Raw genomic sequence first — 21,776 nt, 5'->3', positions numbered from 1 at the left:
TGGCCCAGGGGGGTTTGCCTCTATGCTACCAGTTGCTCTGCTTCCATTGCTGCAACTACCCCCACAGGACATTGGACACCATCCAGGAGTCAGTGCTAGAGCACTGTTTTCTGGCAGTTTATTATACAGTAAAGCCTCTTCAGCGCATCACCTCCTCCGCTGGCAGTATTCCAATACCTTTGCCTTTGGACCAGTCCATAACCCCTTCTAAGATTCCGGGATTGCTATTCAAGTCCGCTGTGTGATCAGTGCGATCCACTTTCTCCGCATAGCACTAGTTGCATAACGTGTGGAGGGGACCCTTCCGTTGGGACATTCAGCCCAGCACGGGCAGTCGGGGTACCAAAAGGACTTGCTGTTCGGTATCAACCACGTCCACAGCAGCTTGGACCCCTTCATATTCTGTGCGTATCTCTTTTTCAGTTGGAGTACAGCCGGTCTCAGATCCTCTGCGTACTCGACTCTGAAACCCTATGTCTAATCAAGTCTCCCCTGGGACTCTCTCCCAGAGGCTCCAGGTGGGGCCATTCTCCCTGACTGTGGCGTAGAGCATGTTCTTTACATCGGCGCCTGTCCTGACTGGCCCAATGGCTACTGCATGTTTTCATGCATGTTTTAATGGTTCTGATCTACTAGCTCACTAAATACACATAGTAACAAACATTCTGTTATCCCAACGGCAGGACTGCAGGATCACAGACAGAACAAATGGTTGAAGACCAGAGAAGAAGGAGTGGCTAATGAAAGGCATTCAGGTGCCAGGGGAGCTCCAAGAAAGAAGGGGACCGGCACTTGAGCAGGGTCTGTGGCGACAGAGCAAGGGGAAATGGCTGCGAGCTCAGGGAGAGAAGGTTTAGGTTACGTGTAAGGAAGAAATCTTTTGCAGTGAGGCTGCTGAGGCACTGGAACAGGTGACCGAGTGTCGTGGTTGATGTCCCGTCCCCACAGGCTTTCCAGGGGAGGCTGGATGAGGCCCTGGGCAACCTGGTCCAGCTGTGGTGTCCCGGTTCGTTGCAGGGGACTTGGACCAGGTGGCCTTCAGAGGTCCCTTGCAACTCGACTCTAGGATTCTGTGTTTGCAAATGGGGAGGTCCGGCCTGTCAAGGTTCGGCCCGGTTCGGCCCCCTCCCTTGACAGGGGATGAAGGGACCCGCAGTCCCACGCCGGGGAACAGGGAAGGGGGGGAAGAAAGCAGCAACTACCAGCTAGGGAAAAAAATCCAATTGACTACAAATGGCAGCGGAATGCGAGATCATACAGTACAGTGCAATATAATTGGAACTGCAGTGAACAAATCCAATAGAGGAGGGCAAAGCCACAGGCCTTCCTCTCACGGTGTAGGCAGCCTGGCCAGGGAGCACACAGAGCCACGGCGGGCAGAAGAGGAACGACCTCGAGACTCCCGGTCAGCTGCAACTTTCCCTCTGAGCGGAGAACGGGAACAGAACGACCAAGTCTTCTGGGAGCCGCAGGTCACTCTCCTCTTCCGGGAGCCTCAGGTCACTCTCCTCTTCCGAGAGCCAGGCACCCAGAACCGCTGGCAATCCACGGAACTGCAGCAAGGACGCAGTAGCGCACAGCACGCTACGTGATGCTGCAGTGTGACACACCGATGCCAAACCTCAGCGCCACGACAACGCCACGGAACAGCTCCCCTGCCACGCCCAGGGTTGGCCGCACGCGTCGCACGCTGTCACAGTGGGCATCGCAGCGGCCTGCGGCGTCACAATGGCCACCACTGCCCCGCCCTTTACACGGCCCCCTAAGGACGGGAGCAGCGGCAGCTGGCCCTCACTTGCCGAGCTTCGGCCTTCTGGGTGCCACGCGTGCGTGGACGGGAGAGGAGCCAGAGCACAGAGGCAGGCGACTGCCCACCTGGGTGTGGGCGAGAGAGAGGCCGTGCCAGGGAGCGCAGAGGACGACGCCACCTGGCACGCAGAGTGAGTGCAACGGGCGCACGAGAGGCACTGCTGCGTGGAGCCACAGCCATCGCTCTTGCGTCCGGTGCCCTGTGCAGCCCACTAGAGACTAGTCTCTAGTCTCCAGGAGGGGACAAGATGAAGACCACACCCGTGCTTCATCAGCCCAAGAATCGCGTGCTGCGCAGGCACGCGAAGCTTTCCAAGAGCGGTCTTTTCTGCCGCCCGCTGCCAGGATGGAGAGCTCATCACGCTCGCCGTGAGAGGAATCTCCTGCAGGCAATGGTCAGGCTCGCAGCGGAGACCGCGATGCCCAGCAATGCCGCCTGGGGACAAAATGGCATGGGGCTCCTCATCCCCCGTCCAGCGGTGGATGCCGAGGAGCCCATGGAGGTGGGCCCGCCTCAAGATGCCCCGACAGCCAGCAGGGTCCCGTGCGGAGTCTGGGGCCTGGGGCTCGTCATCCCGCACCTGGCACTGGATCGTGAGGTGCCCATGGAGGGGGTTGAGAGGCCCAGGCATGCCAGACATGGGCAAAATGACGGGAGGCACAGCCGTGGCCACCGATCAGACAGCAACGGGAGCCACAGCTCCAGACACCACTCAGACCGCAGCTCGAGACACAGAGACGACCACCGGTCAGACGACCACGGGCGCCACAGCTCCAGACACCGATCCAGAAGCTGTGAGAGGCACAGCCGTGGCCACCAATCAGACAGCCACGGTAGCCACAGCTTCAGACACCGATCCAGAAGCTGCGGGAGGCACAGCCCTGGCCACCGATCAGACGGCCACGGGAGCCACAGCTCCAGACACCACTCAGACCGCAGCTCGAGACACAGAGACGACCACCGGTCAGACGGCCACGGGAGCCACAGCTCCAGCCGCCGTTCAGAGCACGATTCGAGACACAGAGGTGACCACCGGTCAGACGGCCATGGGAGCCACAGCTCCAGCCACTGATCCAGCAGCTGCGGGAGGCACAGACATGGCCACCGATAAGACGGCCATTGGATCCACAACTCCGGCCAGCATTCAGACCGCAGCTCGAGACACAGACACGACCACCAGTCAGACGGCCATGGCAGCCACAGCTAGTGCCACCCATCCAACAGCTGAGGGAGGCACAGCCATGGCCACCCATACGACAATAGCGTCTAGCCAAATACTTTCCACTCTGATGACAACAGCGAGAGGCCAAGACGTTCCTGTTTTTAAGAAAATAAACACCACCAACAACATCCCAGCTGAGGGTTTCTGCATCTATTTCTTTGGGTACTATGGGGAGGCACGAGGGGCACATGGCTGTGACCTTTCCCTTGTGCGTCAGTGCAACAATTGGATTGTAGAGGAGTTTTAGGTCGGACATCAGGGGGAAATTCTTTTCCCAGAGAGTGGTGAGGTACGGGAACAGCTGCCCAGAGAGGTTGTGGATGCCCCGTCCTTGGAGGTGTTCAAGGCCAAGTTGGATGGGGCCCTGGGCAGCCTGCTTCAGCATTAAACGTGGGGGTTGGTGGCCCTGCATGTGGCAAGGGGGTTGGAAATTCATGATCCTTGAGGTCCCTTTCAACCCTGGCCATTCTGTGATTCTGTGATTCTTCTCTTCAAACAAATACAGTTTCAGCTCCTCTCTGAAGACTTTGACTCACTCAGCTTTCTTAAGCACACTCCTCCCCATGCTTGCTGTTCTCTAGTCTCTTTGAAGGGACAGCTTCTTTTCTTCTCTGCACTTCAGAAAGATACACATGTATCTGTGGGCATGAGTAAGAAGTAATTGCATAAGGGGAAGTTTTGGCTTAGCCAGCATGGTTACTAGCTCTGCTTAGTAGGCACACCTGGTGCCTGTGCTCCCCCCTCCTTCCCCTCCTCCTCCCAAGGGCAGCACGAGGGGCAGAGCCCAGGCCCAAGGCCAGCAGGTGGGCAGCCAGCAAATCTTTGCTTCCATCTGAGAGCAGCAAGGGGAGTGTGACTGAGTGCATAAGGGTTAATGGAAATGTTGCACTTCTGTTCTAAGAGGCTGCTGACATGTACTAGACTGCACATATTTACAGCTTTCTGATTCATCCCTACTGAGCAAAAAGCACATTCCTGAGAATAGGGCTCAAGTACTGCTGTGTTAGATAGACCCCAACTAATATCTTATTGCTGACTGACTAGACATTGAGACTTAGACAGTTTTTGTACCCATGATAGGACACACACCTACACTTAGCAAATGCATAGTAACGATTGTGATCCTCTGGGCAGCATTTTTAAACTGCCCCCAGCTCACAAGTACCCTTAGTCTCAATTCTGTACTCACAGCTGCAACAGAAGGGCAGTGGACTGGTGCTTGCATACCAGACATTCCTTATGGAAGTGATGAAGAGGGGTGAGAATTTGTGGGGCAGGAGGAATAATGGGAGAGTTGTCCTTGCCTTCAGTTTGCTGGGGCCTGCCTACAGATTTGAATTGTAAATAATGTTAGAACGCAGCTATGGGAGTCTTGTTTCTAAGAATAGGCATCTGATTCCTATTACATGTACAAGACAAAAAAAAAAAAGAAAAATGATAAATCTCTGCAAATTTAACATATAGTTCTTCTCAGAGATTAGTATTTATACTAATAATATGTTTACACTAATTTAATTTATACTAATGTTTACACTAATATGCTAATAACAATATGTAGGCAATGTCCGTTTGTAATTTGTGACCTTACAGTCTTCCTTTCCCAACAGCACAAATCTTTTTCCTTCCCCTTTCACTGTTATAAACTGTTCTCATGTCTGTAATGTTGGAAGGCTGTACAGAGGCGTGTCTGATGGGGTCAGCAGCACAGCATCCCTGCTATCACAGTCAGGGAATCAAGCTCTCCCTTAAAATTAGTTAGATTTATCGCTGTAATTCTCAGTCCTCAGTGCCATCCTGCTGTCTTGGAACTGAGTACCTCTAAAAGGAGTCCAGCTCCATCCTCCCTGGACCTTCTCTTCAGGAATTTACAGTCACTGATGAGATGCCCCTGAGTGTTCTCCAGGCTAAACATCCCATCCTTCTTAGCCTTTCCTCATAAGGCAAGCAGCACCAGTCACTTCATCATCTTTGCTGTCTCACTCCGTTAGGTCTGGGTCTCTCCTGTACTGTGGAGCTCAGAACTGGTCCCAGCACTTCAGATGCTGCTCCACCACTGCTGAGAAGGGAAAGACCACCTCCCTTGCCCTGCTTGGTGGGGTTCTGAATGCAGTGCAGGATAAAAGGGCTGCATGAAAGACAGTTTACATCCATTTGTTCTTGTGCTAGTGTTTTCTTTGAACTTAAGTAGCACTATGGTTTCTAACTGCCTGAAAGGAAGCATAAACAGCCGTATCCCCTCCAAGTCTTCATTTTACTAGACTAAACAAACTGAATTTTTCTACTCTGCACTTGTTTGATAATATTCACCACTCCCCAGTCCTCCCAGTAACCCCTTTGTGGGTCTGTTCCAGTTTAAACTCTTCTTCCCTAAGTGATGAACACCAGATCTGTGCTGATTTTTCCAGGTGGAGTCTTAGCAATTCTTTTTACAGTGCAATTGGTACCTGCTTTCTCACTGTAGGAAATAACTCAAGTGATAAAGCCCCAGCTAAAGGCAATTTTTTTCATGGTATCATGTAGTTGTGGATCCAATCTGTATACCCATAGACCTACTCTCCTTGCTGTAAACAAACGTTGGCAAGGTATTTGAGTCTGCAGCAGAGGTGTGGCCCCTCTGCATGTGCAAAATGGTTTCCTTCAGATTCGGTAAACTTCAGTCACAATTTCAGAACGTATTTGAGCAATATAAAGAATTCTGTGCTCATTTAATTCTGTTAATATAACTTCACATACATAGCAAAAACCAGCAATTTGAAACTACTTCTTCCTGCTAAGTGATAAGAGATGTGGAACAGAGCTCTGTGCCTCCTCTACTGTGAGTGGAGCAAAGGGACTGTCTTATATGATGTAGTGAAATATGTTAAAAGCTAAGCAGGTGCCCTCAGCAATGTGTTCATGTTGTCTGCTGCGCTGCACAGTGGGCTGAAGTGTCTAAAAACCTTTTGCAATACTGTGTCAGAGTCAGAAAAAACACCCAGTCTGACCAGCATTTGATGTGTTTTCCCTCACAGCAAGGAACATCTGAGCTTGAAGGAGACTTGACTGCATCTACCTCCGGGTAGATTAGATTTACTGTAATTGTTCCTTCAGCTTTAGTCTGCAGTCTTCTTAGTAACCCAGGGTGAGGATGGAGGAGGCATTGGGGTTTGGTTCTCAGGCAGGTAAAACCAAACAGACAATTCAAAACGCCTGAAAATTAGCCTGTAAGAACAAATTTAATCTGTTCACCACCAAGTCTGTAAACTAATTGTACTGTTACAAGAAGAAACATACTGTGTAAGAATCTAAGTACATTTTAAGCAGCAGGAGAATATTTAGGTGCACGTATTCTGCATATATTCCTAACGTTGACAATTAAAACTACTTCTGAGTGTCAGAATTTAATCTGCCACCACAGTCCCTGTCTAGGCCCACCATGTTGAGTGTGTAGGATGCTTTTCATGCCTCCAGCAGTGTTTTAGAGACATAGTCAAAACATGTCTCTGATAAGGTGGCAAACATCCAGCCCAATTAAAATCCAGCTTGAATTTGGAAACAAAAAGGAATTGGAAAATCTGCCTGAAAACCTATCTGAAGGCATTGGGCACAATCCTGCTCATGTGTATACTGGTGTAACTTCAATACGTTTGTCCACAGGGCCTACCTACAAAGTCTAGTGATACAGAACTTGGGTTCCCAGTGTACAGTTATGGACACATAGTTATGGACACAAAGTTATGGACTTTCTTCTTTGGGTGCTCTCTAAACATCTGCATTTTATTCAACAAAAGAAATACAAGTTTGTGTGCACAACAGGTCACATTTATACATATGAAGTCGTATTTCATCCCAGCCACCTAATATGAAATGTTTCTTCCTTCTAGAAAATCCAGGTCTGCTTTCTATATACTAAATGCTATTTTAAAGGACAAATAACTATCCATCCTTCTTTTTTTTTTTTTTTTTTAATCAACATCATCAATTTATCAATTAGTTTGCAATTTATTTTGTTTTTTTTTTTCATAATGTAAGTAAAATATAATAGGTTATTAACCTTGAATATAACTGTTGGTTTCATTGTATAGTAGATGTTTTTTTTTACCTCTCTCTCAGGCTGTTTGATGTGGTAATGACTTAAGACTGAAAACAAATTTTGTTTCATTTCCAAATTTTAATTTTAAAAAGTGCTCAGTAAAAATTGGAAACCTACCACAAGTAAATTTGGTATTAAAAACCTCCAGGGTAAGCATGTCTTAGACTTCAAATGCTGTAGAATCAAACACTTTGTCTTTCTCTTGACACTTCCAACACTGAAAGACAAATAATTGCTTCATTTCCCCTGCTCTCTCTTCCCCTCATCTCCGGCTCTTGCGACACACAATGGAATTAGACATGCTGGTGATAGCATGCCCCGGTCAGGCAAAGCAAGATGTATGCTGGGGACATTGCTGAGAAGACAGATATTCTTGCCAGTCTCCTTGACATTTCTTCCTGCCTTTAGTTGAAAAAAAGGAGGGCAGTGGAATGTTGTGCCTTACCAGCAGGACCTCAGGCACTCACTCTGGACACACAGCGTGGCTCCCCAGTTTCTGTATCATGAAGCAGAGAAGCTGATCCTCCTGCTCAGAATATACAGAAAGTCATGAACATGCCTTGATGTCAATCCACATTATCTGTGTTATACCTTGGGAAAATGAGGAGCAGTTGAAGCACTTCACCAAACTAAAGTAAGGAGTAATATTTTCTCTCCTTACTGAACTGCAGATTGGTGGATAAATGCACGGAAATGGAATCTGCTTTAACAGAGGGGATTGAACTAATTAATCTCCAGAGATCAGATCTTCCTTCCAACACCTACAATTCTGTGATTCTGAGAAACTAATAGAAAGTAAAATCCATATGAAGATTCAATCCTCACCCTAGTGACACTGCAGCATTTCTGCTGATAGCAGCCATGCAAAACAGGAATAAAATACTGTGAGGGGGAGAGGGGAAGGTAAACAGGAACTGGAAAAAGTGATCAAGGAAGGATGACTTTTGAACATTTTGCCCCTACGTTTACATCCTTGCTCCCCCCACTTACCATCAGCATTTTCTCCAGCTCTCATCTATTCTCACTGCAGAAGCAGAAAGCTGTCACATCTCATCTGGTATCTCCCTTCCATCTATCTGCATGCCTGGAATAGCTGGCAGCTAATTCTGATGGATGAATGACCCATCAGTAACCCTCAACAGTTACCATGGGGCATGTAAGCTGATCAAGCTTAAGGAATAGTGGCAGTGAGAAATATTCATTCAGAGATGCTACTGGTGAAAAGATAAAGATGTAAAAGGTTCCATATGGTAGCTGTGTCCAATGGGGAAATACAGTACCAGAAGACAAGCATCTTACTGGTATCAACTGCACTTGCTTCCTTCTGCCATTTTGTTTGTCATCTTGCAGTATATTCCAAGCATTCTCCTTCCTCCTCAGTGCAAAAGCAGTTACATGCAGAAACAAGAACTATCACTGAAGTCTAATTCAAAATATTTATAAACCATTACTCATCAGAAAAAAATACAAATTAAGATAAAAAGTAATCAACTTAAATATCAGTATTTTTGGAACATAAAGGTAGAAAAAGCCATATTTGAGATCTCTGATTTCTCTTTTCTTTCTCTCTCTCTTTTTTTTTTTAACCTCCTCTTTTTTCTTCATTTTTCTTCCCCCTCTACCTTGTTTTCATCTGTTCAGCTTAATTTGTAGGCTTGCAGTATTTGTATTAAAGTAATTGACCTTTTCCTTTGCCATTTTTGTATGGTAAGTGCATTGCAGAATGACTCAAATTATTACAAACTATCCAAAACTTATCATCAAACAATGTCATTACTGGTACAAGGCACTCTCTTGCTTTTCAGATGCAGATACACTGAGATATTTGATAACAACAATATATATTCCTCTCTTTGCATCCTGACTTGCTGCTTTAAGCAACTATGTGAACCAGGTAATAAAAGCAGCTGCATTTTAGCATGCCATCTCTGTATTTCCTGACTATGCTTTATGGAGGACACCAAGTTCTGAGAGTTCCATTTATCTCCTAGTTTTCTGCTCCATGTTTGCACTTGGAAGTGCTATGTCTGGAAGACTGTTTATCCTGCTGTGCATCTACTGAGACTGTTTCCCTGTCTGGAGATGGGCTTACTTTTACAGTGTTCTTGTAAAGCTGTGATACTGCATACTGTTCAAACACCACTGAGTAAAAAGGGGGAAGGAAATAGGAAGAGTAAAGGCTTTAAAAGCAGAGATTGTGAGGGGAAAAAACTGGAGAATTTAAGATTTTACAATGGCTTAAATACAGATAATAATTGCTTAGAAAGGCTCAAGTAGACTTGAAAATGTTTTCTTAGCTTTTATTTGACACTGTTTTTTCCCAGTTATAGAATCACAGAGTTGTTTGAGTTGGAAGGGACCTTTAAAGGTCATCTAGTCCAACTCCCCAGCAACGGACAAGGATTTCTAATGCTACATCAAGTTGCTCAGAGCTCAGCCCAGCCTGACCTTGAGTGTATGCAGGGATGGGGCAGGGCATCCACCACCTCTCTGGCCAACCTGTTCCAATGCTTTATTGTAAAAAAGGCAGTGGAAGTGGCTGCCCAGAGATGTGGTGGATGCTCTGTCATTGGAGACGGTCAAGGTCAGGCTGGAGCAGGCTGTGAGCAATCTGACCTAGCTGCAGATGTCACTTTTCATTGCAGGGGAGTTGGACTAGGTGATCTTTAAGAGTCCCTTCCAACTCAAAAGATTAAAGAGAATCAGTCTCAGTACAGACCCCTGATGGACACCATTTGTCACTGATCTCCACTGACCACTACTGATAAGAATTTGCAACCAATTCCTCATCCATTGAACAGTCCACCCACCAAATACCTGTATTTCCAATTTAGAGAGAAGGATGTTATGCAGGATAGTGTCAAAGGCCTTACTGAACTTTTGACAGGTGACATCAGTGGCTCTTCCATTGTCCATTGATGCGCTGACCATCATAGAAGTCTGGCAAAAACTAGGGAAACAGGAATGCACTTGCTATCAGTATGCTTGTTTGTGACATTTTTGTAGCTGTATTTTTCACTGAAGAGCACACAAGACACATACAAATAAATATTTATACATCCAATTGAATGAGTTGTTTTACCAGGGTATTGCAGATATAAAGCTCTCATCTTCAGCATCCCCATATCTGAGCAAGGAGAGAAATTGGAGCTACTTACACTCATCATCTCTGAGCTCAGCACTTAGAAACCTTTTTCTCTCTTAATACCCATTTCAGTCATAATACCCACCTAGTAGATAGCTATCTCCACTACAGAGGTTGTGATGATGCGTGCAAGCCTTGAGGCATTTTGGTTTAAAAACAAACTTACGAAAACTAAGACACTCTTGTGTTGGTGAGCATGATGCTCAGCAATATGGTATCACTGATATTACCTCCACTTTTTATTTAAATGCTAATAAAGTTTCAAAATGCCATGTCACACAGTGACCTGTATCTTAGATGTAAGCACAGCCCAGAGCATCTTGCAGAATCAAATCAATCTGTTTGTGATAAATCAATTTTAAATACCTCTTAAGATTAAATACTATCTGATCAGATCCTTTCACAGAAAATCAGGCTCCACGAATCACATCATCAGATAATATTTTTTTAGTTTTATACCCAAAAGCTGTGATCAACATGGTTGCCCTAGAATAATTACTTGCACATCTGCAAATACATCTGGGTTATTTGGTTTCTGGCTCAGTTTTGGATGGTGGCAGAGGCTGTCTGGCCTTGGTAGAACATCAGTTCTTTGAGGTTTCATAAAGCTTTTTGCTATTCTTTTCTTGTGAGATGGTAGTAATGAACTCCTTTCTACTGAGACTTTTGACCACAGATCTAATCCCCCCCTACTCTCACAGCCAAGAATTTCCTATCCTAGCACATACCCCCCTGGCTCTTAAATCAGGTCCATTATTTCTTCTCCCTTTTACAGGGTCTTAAAAACCCGCTTTCCAACACTACATGTCATATATACATACCAGTTCTAACATCTAGGTCCACCAGAAGCTAATCATTTTTTCATACTTGATTATTCTGTCTGGCACATTCAGAGGATAGGATAGTTGTGTACAAGTACAGATTGCTCTCTGGGTCATCTAATGATCTTATGGGGCCCATAGAACATAACTGTCTTACTATAGTGCTGTAACACCAAAGATTTGGTGGAGACCAGAAGAAATACATTCTGCTGCCTAATAGATGTTGTCAGGTGGAGTAACAAGTGTTGCCATAAGCATTCCTCAGAAGAGAACTTAAGAAGTTGGTGGAATCAGCTCCTTCATCTTGGCAGTCAATGTGAATAAAAGTGCAAAAATTCCTTTTCATGACTACCTAAAAAAAAAAATAAAGAAAGAAAAAAAGATTTCACAAGAAGAGAAGAGCAGCTACAGTCTATGATAGAACAAATTAGACTGCATCTTTTCAAACATTTTTGCATGTCTGGCTTTCTATACATGCAAATGTTTGAATATCAGTCACAAACCTATTCCAAATAATAGTTAAAATATTCCTTCCCAAGACTCTTCCCACAGCCAAAATCTTAGGGAGTCTCATATAGAGAATCTTCAGTTTCTCATTAGCTAATTTCAGCTTTTATTTAATCTTGCAATGATACAATTTTCCAATGAGAAGTGAAAAATAGAGATAGAAGGGATTATTCTTCCTCCCATCTGTTCTGTTTGTCTCTTTCCCAAAAACATCCAAGTTTTGCAGAACTCAGTTTCTGCAGAGCCATTCCACAGACCTTATGCTACATCTTGAGCCAACGCCTCCTTTCTCCTGGGTTCTTATAGTATACAGCAATATACAGGATGCCTCATTTCAACATCTTTCCCAGCTGAACCACATTTCATAACAAACTTAATTCCAGACGTCTACTTCCACAAGCAAGAAATCAGTGCATGCCAGCTTCTGCTAGTGATGTTCTCCAGACAGCTGGCTCTATTTGGTAAAGTCCCTCACCACGCTGAGTGCATGTCTCATATTTCCTTTCAGCATTCCTGTGACCAATGGCCATTCAGGGGCGGCAGGACTGACATTCATGCTTGTTCGCTCACAGCTCTTCTGAGCTGCTTTGTAAGGCTCATCCGGCTGCTGTGGTGTGCCTTTGCAGCAGCATCAGTCACTTCCTACCTCTTTTTGAAAGGTCTGCTGTTTCTCGGTGCAGCTATCTGTCTACCTATCCTGTTTCGTTTAGCCCGTTCTCCTTGCAGTAGTTTAGCCCCATAGCAGACAGAATAATCTCGGCTGGATTTCAGCCTGTCTTCAGTAAGCAAAATGATGCAGATATCACTGGTTTTGCAACTTGGATCCCTGCCATTTAGTTGCATTTAGAAAACGGGGATTGAAGCTCTGGAAAATATTTTGCTGAAGCTAGGGAAACACTTCTGGCAAAACAAAACAAAACAGGCTTTAACAAGACACTTAAAATAAAAGCTCTCCTGAGATCATAAGCCTGCTGCAGTTTATCTGAACAGCTTTCCTGGCTTATCCATTACAAGCGAAGCCATCCTCGGAGCGCCGGTAACAGGCGTTACAGTTCGTAATGCCTTTTCCTGATGTGAGCGGACAGGTCGGGAAGGGACGCGACTCCTTCCTGCCGCGTTTGGGCAGGCGCTTGGGAAAATCCGCCAGTCGCCGTCTGGAGCAGCAGCACCCTGCGAGCAGATTTGACACTTCACAGATTTTGAATTTGAGCGCGGTGCATCTTTTGCACAAGAATTCCCTGCGGGCTCCACTATTTTGTTCCGCGCAGGCTACGGATTGCCGTTTCCCAAGTTCCGCGCAAGGGGCAGTACGGCAGGATGCCCAAAGCGGTCTCATGGAGACAACACGCGCCTTCACCAACCACGGCTGTAGTCATGGGGAGGCACAGCGCGGGGGATCGCACACGACACCGCACCTCATCCTCACAAAGACCAAAAACGACGGCGCTATGGGCGCTGCGCCTTTTAACCGGTGCGGGGAAGGCAGCGCCGCCCCGCCTGCCAGCGTCACGTGCCTTGCGGGCAGCGTGAGGGCGAGGCGCAACGCCCGGCTTCCCGTCCCTCCTGCGCATGCGCCGCTCCTCCCTTTATTTCGCCGCGGCGGGGCGCTGCTCGGCCTTTTCTCCGTCCGCTCACCCTCCTTTGGTAGTAGCTTGAGGAGAGGCGTGGTGGCTCCGCTTCCCGTGCCGAAGGCGCTCGGCTTTTTCCGATGTTGCTCGGCGCCTCCCCGCCGCACTCGCGGCGGATGATGGCGGCCGGGATTGGCGGGGCGGCGGCGGCGGTTATGCAAACGATGCTGTCGGCAGGCAGCGCCAGAGCCGGCTGAGCGGGGAGGCGACTGGGGCTGCGCCGCCGCCCGCCCTCCGCCTCCCTCTCCTCCTCCTTCTCCCCCCTCCTCCTCCCCGGCCCCCGCCTCGCCCCGGCCCGGCATGGACGTTGGCGCCGCGCGGTGCCGCTGAGCGGGGCCGCCCGGCGCAGACGGTGGGGGAAAGATGTCGGACACCAAGGTGAAAGTGGCCGTCAGGGTCCGGCCCATGAACAGGAGAGGTAAGCGGGGACCCGAGCGGGTGCGGGGAGAGGGGAGCCGGCCCGACCGCCGGCTGCAGCCCCGTATCGCCTCTCCTTGCAGAGCTGGAGCTGAACACCAAGTGCGTGGTGGAGATGGAGGGCAACCAGACCGTGCTGCACCCGCCGCCTTCCAACAGCAAGCAGGGAGAAAGGTAAACCCGGCTGCCGGGGGGGTGGGATGGCAGCAGGCACGGCTCCGAGCTGCGGCGGGCAGCGCGATGTCCCCGGGCTGCGAGGGGAGCTGCGACGGGAGCGGGCGGTGAGGAGATGGGCTGGGAAACAGCCCGCGAGAAAGAGAGAAAATAATCCCGAAATCTGGCGTGTGTGGTCACGATGCCCCGGTAAAGAACACCCCTGGAAGTAATCCAGAAATACCAACGCACCAGACTGTAAAAATAGATCGGAACAGGAAAAGATTTCTTCCTTTGAGGGAGCGTGGGGAGGTGCGGCAGAGCGGTGCTGGTGTTGTTATCTCTTGGGTTACCTGTTGACAACCCTGCTTGGTTGAGCTGTTAAATATTTGTGATGCCGTGGAGCATGGATTCGTTTTCATGGCTATAGGTTTTAGTCTGAACGAATCCTTACTGTTCAACATTTCATTAAGAACATATTTGAGTTTGGAATAGCTATGAAGAAACTAGTATGAGTGTGTGTGTGTGTGTGTGTGTATATATATTTATATACACATACATATATATTCTTTCAAAGGCAATGTTTGAGTAGTTTTCCAGCAGAAAAGATCTTGGGCAACAAAGAGAACTAGAAGGTCCAGATATGAAGGCCCCACTCACGTGAATCTGAGTACAGGAATATAGCTGTGCTTGTGCCAGTTCAACTGAAATCCAATTCGTGCAGTTTTTAGGATCATCGTTGTAGCTAATGCGTTGGCCTTGAAAAGAGCTGTGCTTGTTTCCCAGCTCCTTTTGAAGATCTTTGTGTGATCCACAGTTTGCACCATCTCTGTGTAGCCTCACTTCTGTAAAATGGGGAGCTTGGTTTTCTTGAGACTATTTGGAAGGTGTGCTTTTGTGATTGTTTATTGAACTGTGTGCATGTTGTCTGTCACAACATGGCTACAGTCAAATCCACTCACTTTAAAGAGTTAATACTGTTCTTACAGGTATAAAGCATGAAATACAAATAAGGTTTAAAAAAGCAATGGTAGAATCCAAGTTTAAAAATCATTATTTTGATGATCAAAAGAGCTTAAGAACCAGCTGGTTTAATGTAGAGACTGTTACACGTGAATTTTGCTTGTTGTGCGTGCTGGTTCCAGGTATTCATTGACTCTTTTGAAAGCCTGTGCATGTCTTGTGTTGATCTGCCTGGGAGAAGAGAAAGCTCTAGGGGGGCCCTATAGTGGCCTTCCAGTACCTGAAGGGGGCCTACTGGGGAGGGACTTTTATTAGGGCCGGTGACACGGCGAGGTTGTGGATGCCCCCTCCCTAAAGGAGGCCAGGCAGGAGGGGGCTTTGAGCAACCTGGTCTAGAGGGAAGTGTCCCTGCCTATAGCAGGGGGTTGGAACTAAATGGTCTTAAAAGGTCCCTTCCAACCCAAACCTGTATGAATGCCTGTAGTAGATGTAAGTTCTTTTTACCTGATCTGATCTGGCTTCTGGTTGTGTCAAGATGTAATGGATACACTGTGATGCTTGTGTGCCATCTCGCTAGCAATAGGTATGCTGGCAGGTGATTGCAGCCTTGTTCACAGCCTGCTGCTGCTTGGGGACTTGGCTGGCTGCTAAACATTTCACTTGTGTGTTGTAAGGAAGCAACTTCCTGATGTGAGAGGAGTGGAAATGCCAGTGCTCAGAAGTAACTCACTGGTGCAAAAATATGGTTTGGGTACCTCCTAAATGGCAGGTACTGCCTTGCTTTTTTATCAGTTTTAAACTGCTCATTTCTGATAAGGAGTTTAATTCCCATGTTGAAGAAAGAATCCCATTCTTCCACGTGTACCCAAATAAAATGTTGATATAGGCTGACTGAATTGCTGGGTAGTTGTTGCTTGTACTTGGATGGGTGCCTTGGCAGGGTTAGAGATGTCAAATGGATTTTTGGTTTTCTTTGTGTAGTTTCTTTTTATATACTTAAACTGGATTTATTTCTTTTACAGTAACTGTGTCATTGTAAAAATTATTTCCCTTGTTGGAGTGATTAACTGATGTGCTGGATTGCATGATTTTAATATTCTGCTTGGTTTTAACTTCTTTTTGTATGGATATTTTTTTTTTGAGGACTATTAATAAAAGCTTGTACTGTGCTTTGGAGTTAGGGAACGATGGCCTTCTGAAGAAAAGTTGGTTTCCAGGACTGCTTTTTCTTAGTTGAGTTGAAGCTGAAAAACTACAGTTTGGGGGCTCGGGGAAGGAGGGTGGGAATCAGGACCCTGCTCTTTGTTTGCTTTGTTCTGTTTTCCCAGTTGTCATTTTAAATGTATTGACAGAATTTTCTAAACCAAAATTAAGTAGCATTTTCATGACTATAATAGATATTCTCCCAAAAGCAAGTTAAAATTAGGAATATCAGATTTAAGTTGTTCTACCTATTCTGTAAGGAGTTCTTAATTAGATCAGATGCATGCTGTTAATCAATATCTACAACTTATTAAGGATACTTCTGAAGGATTTCAGGTGGGAAAATTACTGTTGTTTTGCGAGCGGTGAAAAAAGCCTAAAATCCAAGACTGCTGTCATGTGTCCAACTTGCACTGTTGTGTCAGTTGTAAAGCTGTAACTTAGAACCACCCGTGGGTTCTGACTCCTTTTCCTAGGCTGTGCAGATAGTGATTGTCCCATTTTGTAGGCAGCAGGCCTTTCATTCTGCACTTATGGCTTTCTAAACTAACAAAGAAGGGAAAACAAAACATGGTAAAACCTGACAGTCCGAGTCTGAAAAACACAGGAAAATCTTTACTGACTGTAGGGATAGCAGGCAGAGTTCAGAAGGATTTCATTAGCAGGTTTCAGGTATATTCACTGTTGCTAGCAAAGAGTTGTGCCTGTAGCCTTTGCTTTACTATTATTAATAGCAGTACTTTCCTTTTTGCCTGCCTTAAAGTTATTTCTATGGTGTTACCTCTTCAGTCTTCCATCTGTTTTCTCCCCCAAATAGGTTATGTTTCAAAAGTTTGTCCTCTGTCACGCTGTAAATGTTTGTATTTGGTTGGCAATATAAAGTGTACCTTATTGAAATAAAACTATGAAATACGTTACAGCATGGAGTTAGACGGGCTGTTAAAGTATCATAGGGATTTTTATGTTTTACAGTGGAAATACAAAACCACAGTCTGGGTTACTGAAGGTTTCGCTTTGTGTTAAAGGCAGTATTTTTTTAGTACTGTCAAAATGTTTCAGTATTGTTTTTTAGCAGGACAAATGAGGTTTTACTGTTGCCACCCTTGCTTTTGCTTGTTATAATAGGCTTTCCTCCAACCTTACCTTTCAGCTATGCTTTTTTAACACGCTGGGTCTGAAAAGTTTATTTTGATTCCCTGACAACAGTTCATGACATACTTTTTCTTTTGTTAGTAAACAAAATACTTGGCTTGACAGAAATAAACGGTGAGCTATGGAGGCAGAACTGAGATAACATTTCAACTGTAGTTTTGACTAAGCAAAAAGAAAAACACCAAAAACATCTGTTGGGCAATTTATTTCATCAAAGCACAGTACTCTTCTGCAAACTTTGCCTTATAGAAGATCTTGAGTCAGAAAATGAGAAACCAGATTATGCAACCGAACTTAAAATTATCACTTTCCTCAGAACTTGTCGTCTTCATCTGGCATAATTGTTTTCTGTTTCAGAACTTGTTTGCTCTGTCTCCTATCGTCATCAATTTGATGACAGACAAATAGCAACAAGGCTGAGTTATACTTCAGTAAAACTTTTTGTATCTTATATCACTCAGATTTGCTGAATTTGGTTTTTTGTCTTTGTTTTATTAGGCTTAGCTCTTTAGTAATACAGATAGGTAGGGACAGGTGTATGCATGGGGGCTGTCTGGTTTTTGTAGGTCAGGAGACTTCAAAGATGAAAATCTGAACCACAGATTTAATCCCTAGGTAGCTTGTCCTAAAACTCTTGTTTCTTGAAAACAGTTTTCACAGAGGTAGGGAGGTGACATGATTTTGGGATGGTCTTATTTTTAGTAGAGAGTCCTTCATGTGGTCACTGTGGTACTTTGTGTGTGTGTACTGCCTTAAACAGCATCAAAATGAGAGAATAGCACTACTGTAGGGAGGGAATGGAACTTGTGGAAGCTGAGATAAGACAACTGCTAATAGTTTCCACATCTGAAGGAGTGATCAGCAAATTTATGACTTTGATGTGTATACTATGGATTTTCACCTGAGGTAAATGAGGGAATAACAGCAGGCAGCACCTTCATCTGTCTACAGGAAATTGTAAAGGCAATCTGACTTTGACCCCTTCTGTTAGCTTCCTGGTAGGCGTTGGTGCTCAGGATGTGAACTGTTAGCTTTGAATCTTTATGGAAGAGGTGTGTTAAATATAAAATGTATGACTGGAAAAGAGCATTTCAGAACTATTTAATTGCTTTCATTCATTTGTGCTTCAGCTGGGATACAAGATGCAGTTCCATAAAAATCACAATTGTAACACTTGTGTCTCAAATTACCGTGTGTTAAATTCCATGTATTTTGGATTGTGAGTTTGTGATTTGGTTCTTTGTTCTTCCTAACGTAGCCTGAGCTATGGTTAAATGGAATACCCTGTTATTTTACAATACTCACAGAGTCCAGGCAGCTGTCAGGCAGGACCTTGTGCCCTTGTCTTTTAGTGGCCTTGATAGAGGAAGCTACCATTGCAGATGTTGGGATTGTGGGCAACTAGAAGGACTTAGCTGGCAGTGTTTTGGAACAAGAATCAAGTCTTTGAAGGGAAGGAAAGCTGTTTTTGTTGATACCATGCTTAGGCAGCCTTTACTTTGTAGACATTCTCTGCTTTTGGATTACTGAGTATTGTTTTCAGGTGTAACTGAGCAGAGAACAATAAAACGAGGTTCTGCTTTGAACACACATGCGTTTTTTCTGTTTTTTGGTGTTAGAAATGCCTACATAATAGAATGTGAGAAGATTTCTTATAAAGATTAGCAGGCCTTTTACGCACACTTACCTTCCCCTTCTAAACGGAGAAGCTATGTATGCATTTGCTTACGTAACCAGATGTGTTTTGAGATTTGGATTACTATTCGCTGCACCTTGAACATGTTTATCAAAATGAATGATGAATTTAAAAATGAGCAGCGCTTTTAGAGTCGAGTGATATTTGTGCTTTTCTTTGGGGAGATTGGTATGAAAGGAAAAGCTTTTCTTTCACCTCCTTTGCCCCCCTGGTATAAATTGTAGAGAATTATTCAAAAAGTTTTCTTTCTGAAAACAAGATTTCCTTTGCTCTGTGTATCTAGTAGGCTTACTAAATATGTGTATGGGAAAGTTTCAAACGTCTAGATTGTAATAGCTGCCAGTGTTAAATGAGATCTGTACCGTAGTGACACTGGATCTAAAATACTTCAACAGGTGCTGAAAAAAGTCCCTGTTCCATGAAACTTCAGCCCAAAGAGATGCAGTGCACAGAAGCTTCTGTTCAGCACAGACCTATGGATTGCATGGCCCTGGGCTGCCAATATTTGTGTAAATTTTTTGGTGATAAAGTGAATTCCTTCTTTGTTTCAGGCCTGCAGTGCAGCATGCACAGGCAGGCATCTGGTATTCAGGGAGTCGTGGTGGTACTTGCAGTAATAAGATTAGAGCTAAATCTTTGCACTGCCAAAAGTACTAGTTGCTGTTGTGTTTGAGACCTTAGCAGATTTGAAGGTCTTTATCTCTCTGAGGCTGAATGCAAACTGAGTAGCAGTAGGGGTGGCCACTCTGACTGTGCTGTTGCTGTCCCCTCTATAGGAGGGCTGAGCCTAGTGGTGGAAAAGTCATATGGTGTCTTTGCTTAGCTGGCCTGTTTTGAATCTATTAATGGAAGCAATTGCTGCCTACTGTAGTGAAATGCCAGCTGCTGCAGCAGTGCTGTGCAGATTCTGTTGCTTAATTGCGTAATTCCTTGTGTTTTGGTTAGCAGCTGTGGAGTGTGGCATAGGCTCTATGGAGGTGTGAAAGCGTTGGCTGCGGACAGAGAATTGTATGTGTTCAGTAAGCACAGAATATGAAGAGAAAGCCCCTGCTGAGCATCAGTTTTGGCCACAGGGGTTGGTAGTAAGTTAACTTGAGACCTGAAGCACCACAGAAACTGGGGCAGTCATGCTGCTGCCTAGAAATAGTGCTGTGTTTCTTTTTATGAGAGAGTTGAGAAGGCCTGTGAGCTTGTTTAGTTAGCATATGACTTACGTTGATATGAAATTGGTCATCAGAGCTTGAGGTCTGCTGGAGCTTGAGCTTTGTGTGCTATGTCTTTGTGATCCTTCTGTGTCGTATGGTAGGTAATGACTGGGAGCAGAGGTAGGAGGTCGGCACGTTAACAAGCAGGTTGAAAATCAGAAAAATATGCTGACAGGAGTTACAAATCAATGATACAGGCTCAAGATATCTGTGCTAGTGAAGAGTAGGACTTAGATGAGCCATTTGTTGGACTCGATCTCTGGAGGTCCCTTCCAACCCCTACAATTCTGTGATTTCCAATAGCATGGGAAGGTATCTCTCTTTATTTCATCTCCCATTTCTTGTAGAACAGTGAGTGGACGCCGTTCTGAGGCTGTCGTGCTTGATTAGTCTTAATTAACCTATGCAGTTCTGGTTTTATTTTAAACTCAACTATCAAAAATATTTTTTTCCTAAAAGAGGTAACTCTCAAAACCTAATGAAATTCATAACTGTCTCCTGTACTAATAAATTCCTTAGTCATCAGCCTCAACTTTTAATTTGGCATTGTCTTGTGTTCTAAACAGGCATCCTTTAAAATGTATGCGCCTACTAAATATCACCCTGTAGTAACTTTTGTTCTCAATGAAGTCATATTAACCTCAACCATTCTTTTGGCAGGTTAAGCCATGAATATATTTTGCATCTTACTGTACTGGACTTTGTATAGCAGCACGTCAGCTCAGCAGTGGAAAGGTGTCTGAAACATTTGTGTGCCTGTGTTAAGTGTTTAGCAGACTTCCCAGTTAAGCCTGTGTTGTATCTTTGGCTTCAATATTATTGTTCACTGGCGCAGGGTAGGTGCTTGTGCTCCCTGTTCATGTTCAGTAGCAGCACAGCTAGGAAGCTTGTGCTGGCTTACGCTGAAGTTTGTGGCGTCACTGCATCTTCTTCTTGCAGTTTATGCGTATTCCAAGAATTCTAAGCGTTTTGTAAATGTGAATCAAAGCAGCTGCTGTGGCTGGAATGGCATGCTTATCCACGAGTGCCTTTACAAGGACATTGATATGTTAAAAATAGACTGTGAGCTTAATAGAAAAGTGTAGTGTGCTATTGCCCGAATAATAGCCGTCTTGCAAATACCTTACTGAAACTATTGATGTTTAATACTTTTTCCTTAAAATTCTGGAGAACATTTTAGATTTGCAAATAAAATGGGAAAAAAGATTGGTTGCGATGATGGAAGGGAAAGCTTTCAAAGGGAATGCATTTACACAGTGACTAGCATTCCTTGCTGTGTGACTTTTAATACTTCCTACTTGTTTTGTTGAATTGTTGTTTCAAATACGATTTGACTTTGTGATTCATAAGGCTTGCTTTACAGTAGATGAACTTTTACTGAAGATAGTTCAATGGAGTGTTCTGTTGCAACTGGTGGAAGCTTTCTACTGGCGAAGCTGCTGTGTGGCCCTCAGTGTTGGTACCTGTTGGTGTAAATCATTTGTATATACAGTGTGATGCAAGTTTGCAGAACTCCAGACTTGTGTTGGCTCAGTAGTGCCACCTTCCCAAATGATGCAAATCCTAAGCATTTTGATGTTTTTTTCCTCTGTCATACCTGTTGTCCTTCCCTATTTTGAGATGTTTCTGCATTTCCTTTCGACTTGGCATTTGTTTTCAGAGAGTTTCACCTAATGAAGTCAGGCTGGAACAATAACGCTTTGTTTTTGATGTATGCAGCTGAAGAGCTTAATATATTGCTCAGGTGTCCTAAGAATGCTCAGCAAGCAGTACTGTGTTTGA

General features: G+C 45.0%; 1 protein-coding gene and 1 long non-coding RNA gene across 8 annotated transcripts in view; one reads left to right on the top strand and one right to left on the bottom strand.

Annotated features, from left to right (window-relative positions):
* Positions 1-6,957: 6,957 nt before the first annotated feature.
* On the bottom strand, positions 6,958-13,200 carry LOC128087872 (uncharacterized). The gene is made up of 2 exons (XR_008210043.1): positions 11,835-13,200; positions 6,958-11,422 (listed from the first exon to the last, which is right to left on the bottom strand). It is a non-coding gene; the product is annotated as an uncharacterized LOC128087872 (long non-coding RNA).
* A 166-nt stretch (positions 13,201-13,366) lies between these two features.
* Positions 13,367-21,776, top strand: part of KIF13A (kinesin family member 13A) — a 108,808-nt gene continuing 100,398 nt past the window's right edge. For 6 of the 7 annotated variants that reach the window (XM_052697747.1, XM_052697752.1, XM_052697746.1 and 3 more), the window contains exons 1-2: positions 13,367-13,623; positions 13,706-13,796. In XM_052697747.1, coding sequence (XP_052553707.1) covers positions 13,569-13,623; positions 13,706-13,796 — 146 coding nt within the window. In that variant the 5' untranslated portion in view covers positions 13,367-13,568. Of the gene's footprint in view, positions 13,624-13,705; positions 13,797-21,776 lie in introns of those variants that run through there. The other variant, XM_052697750.1, reaches the window with a different exon arrangement.

Source organism: Tympanuchus pallidicinctus, unplaced genomic scaffold (genome assembly GCF_026119805.1).
Source record: "Tympanuchus pallidicinctus isolate F22 unplaced genomic scaffold, pur_lepc_1.0 scaffold31, whole genome shotgun sequence".
Lineage (NCBI taxonomy): Eukaryota > Metazoa > Chordata > Aves > Galliformes > Phasianidae > Tympanuchus > Tympanuchus pallidicinctus.
Note: the sequence above shows the minus strand (reverse complement) of the source record. Positions and strands in the feature narration are given on the sequence as shown.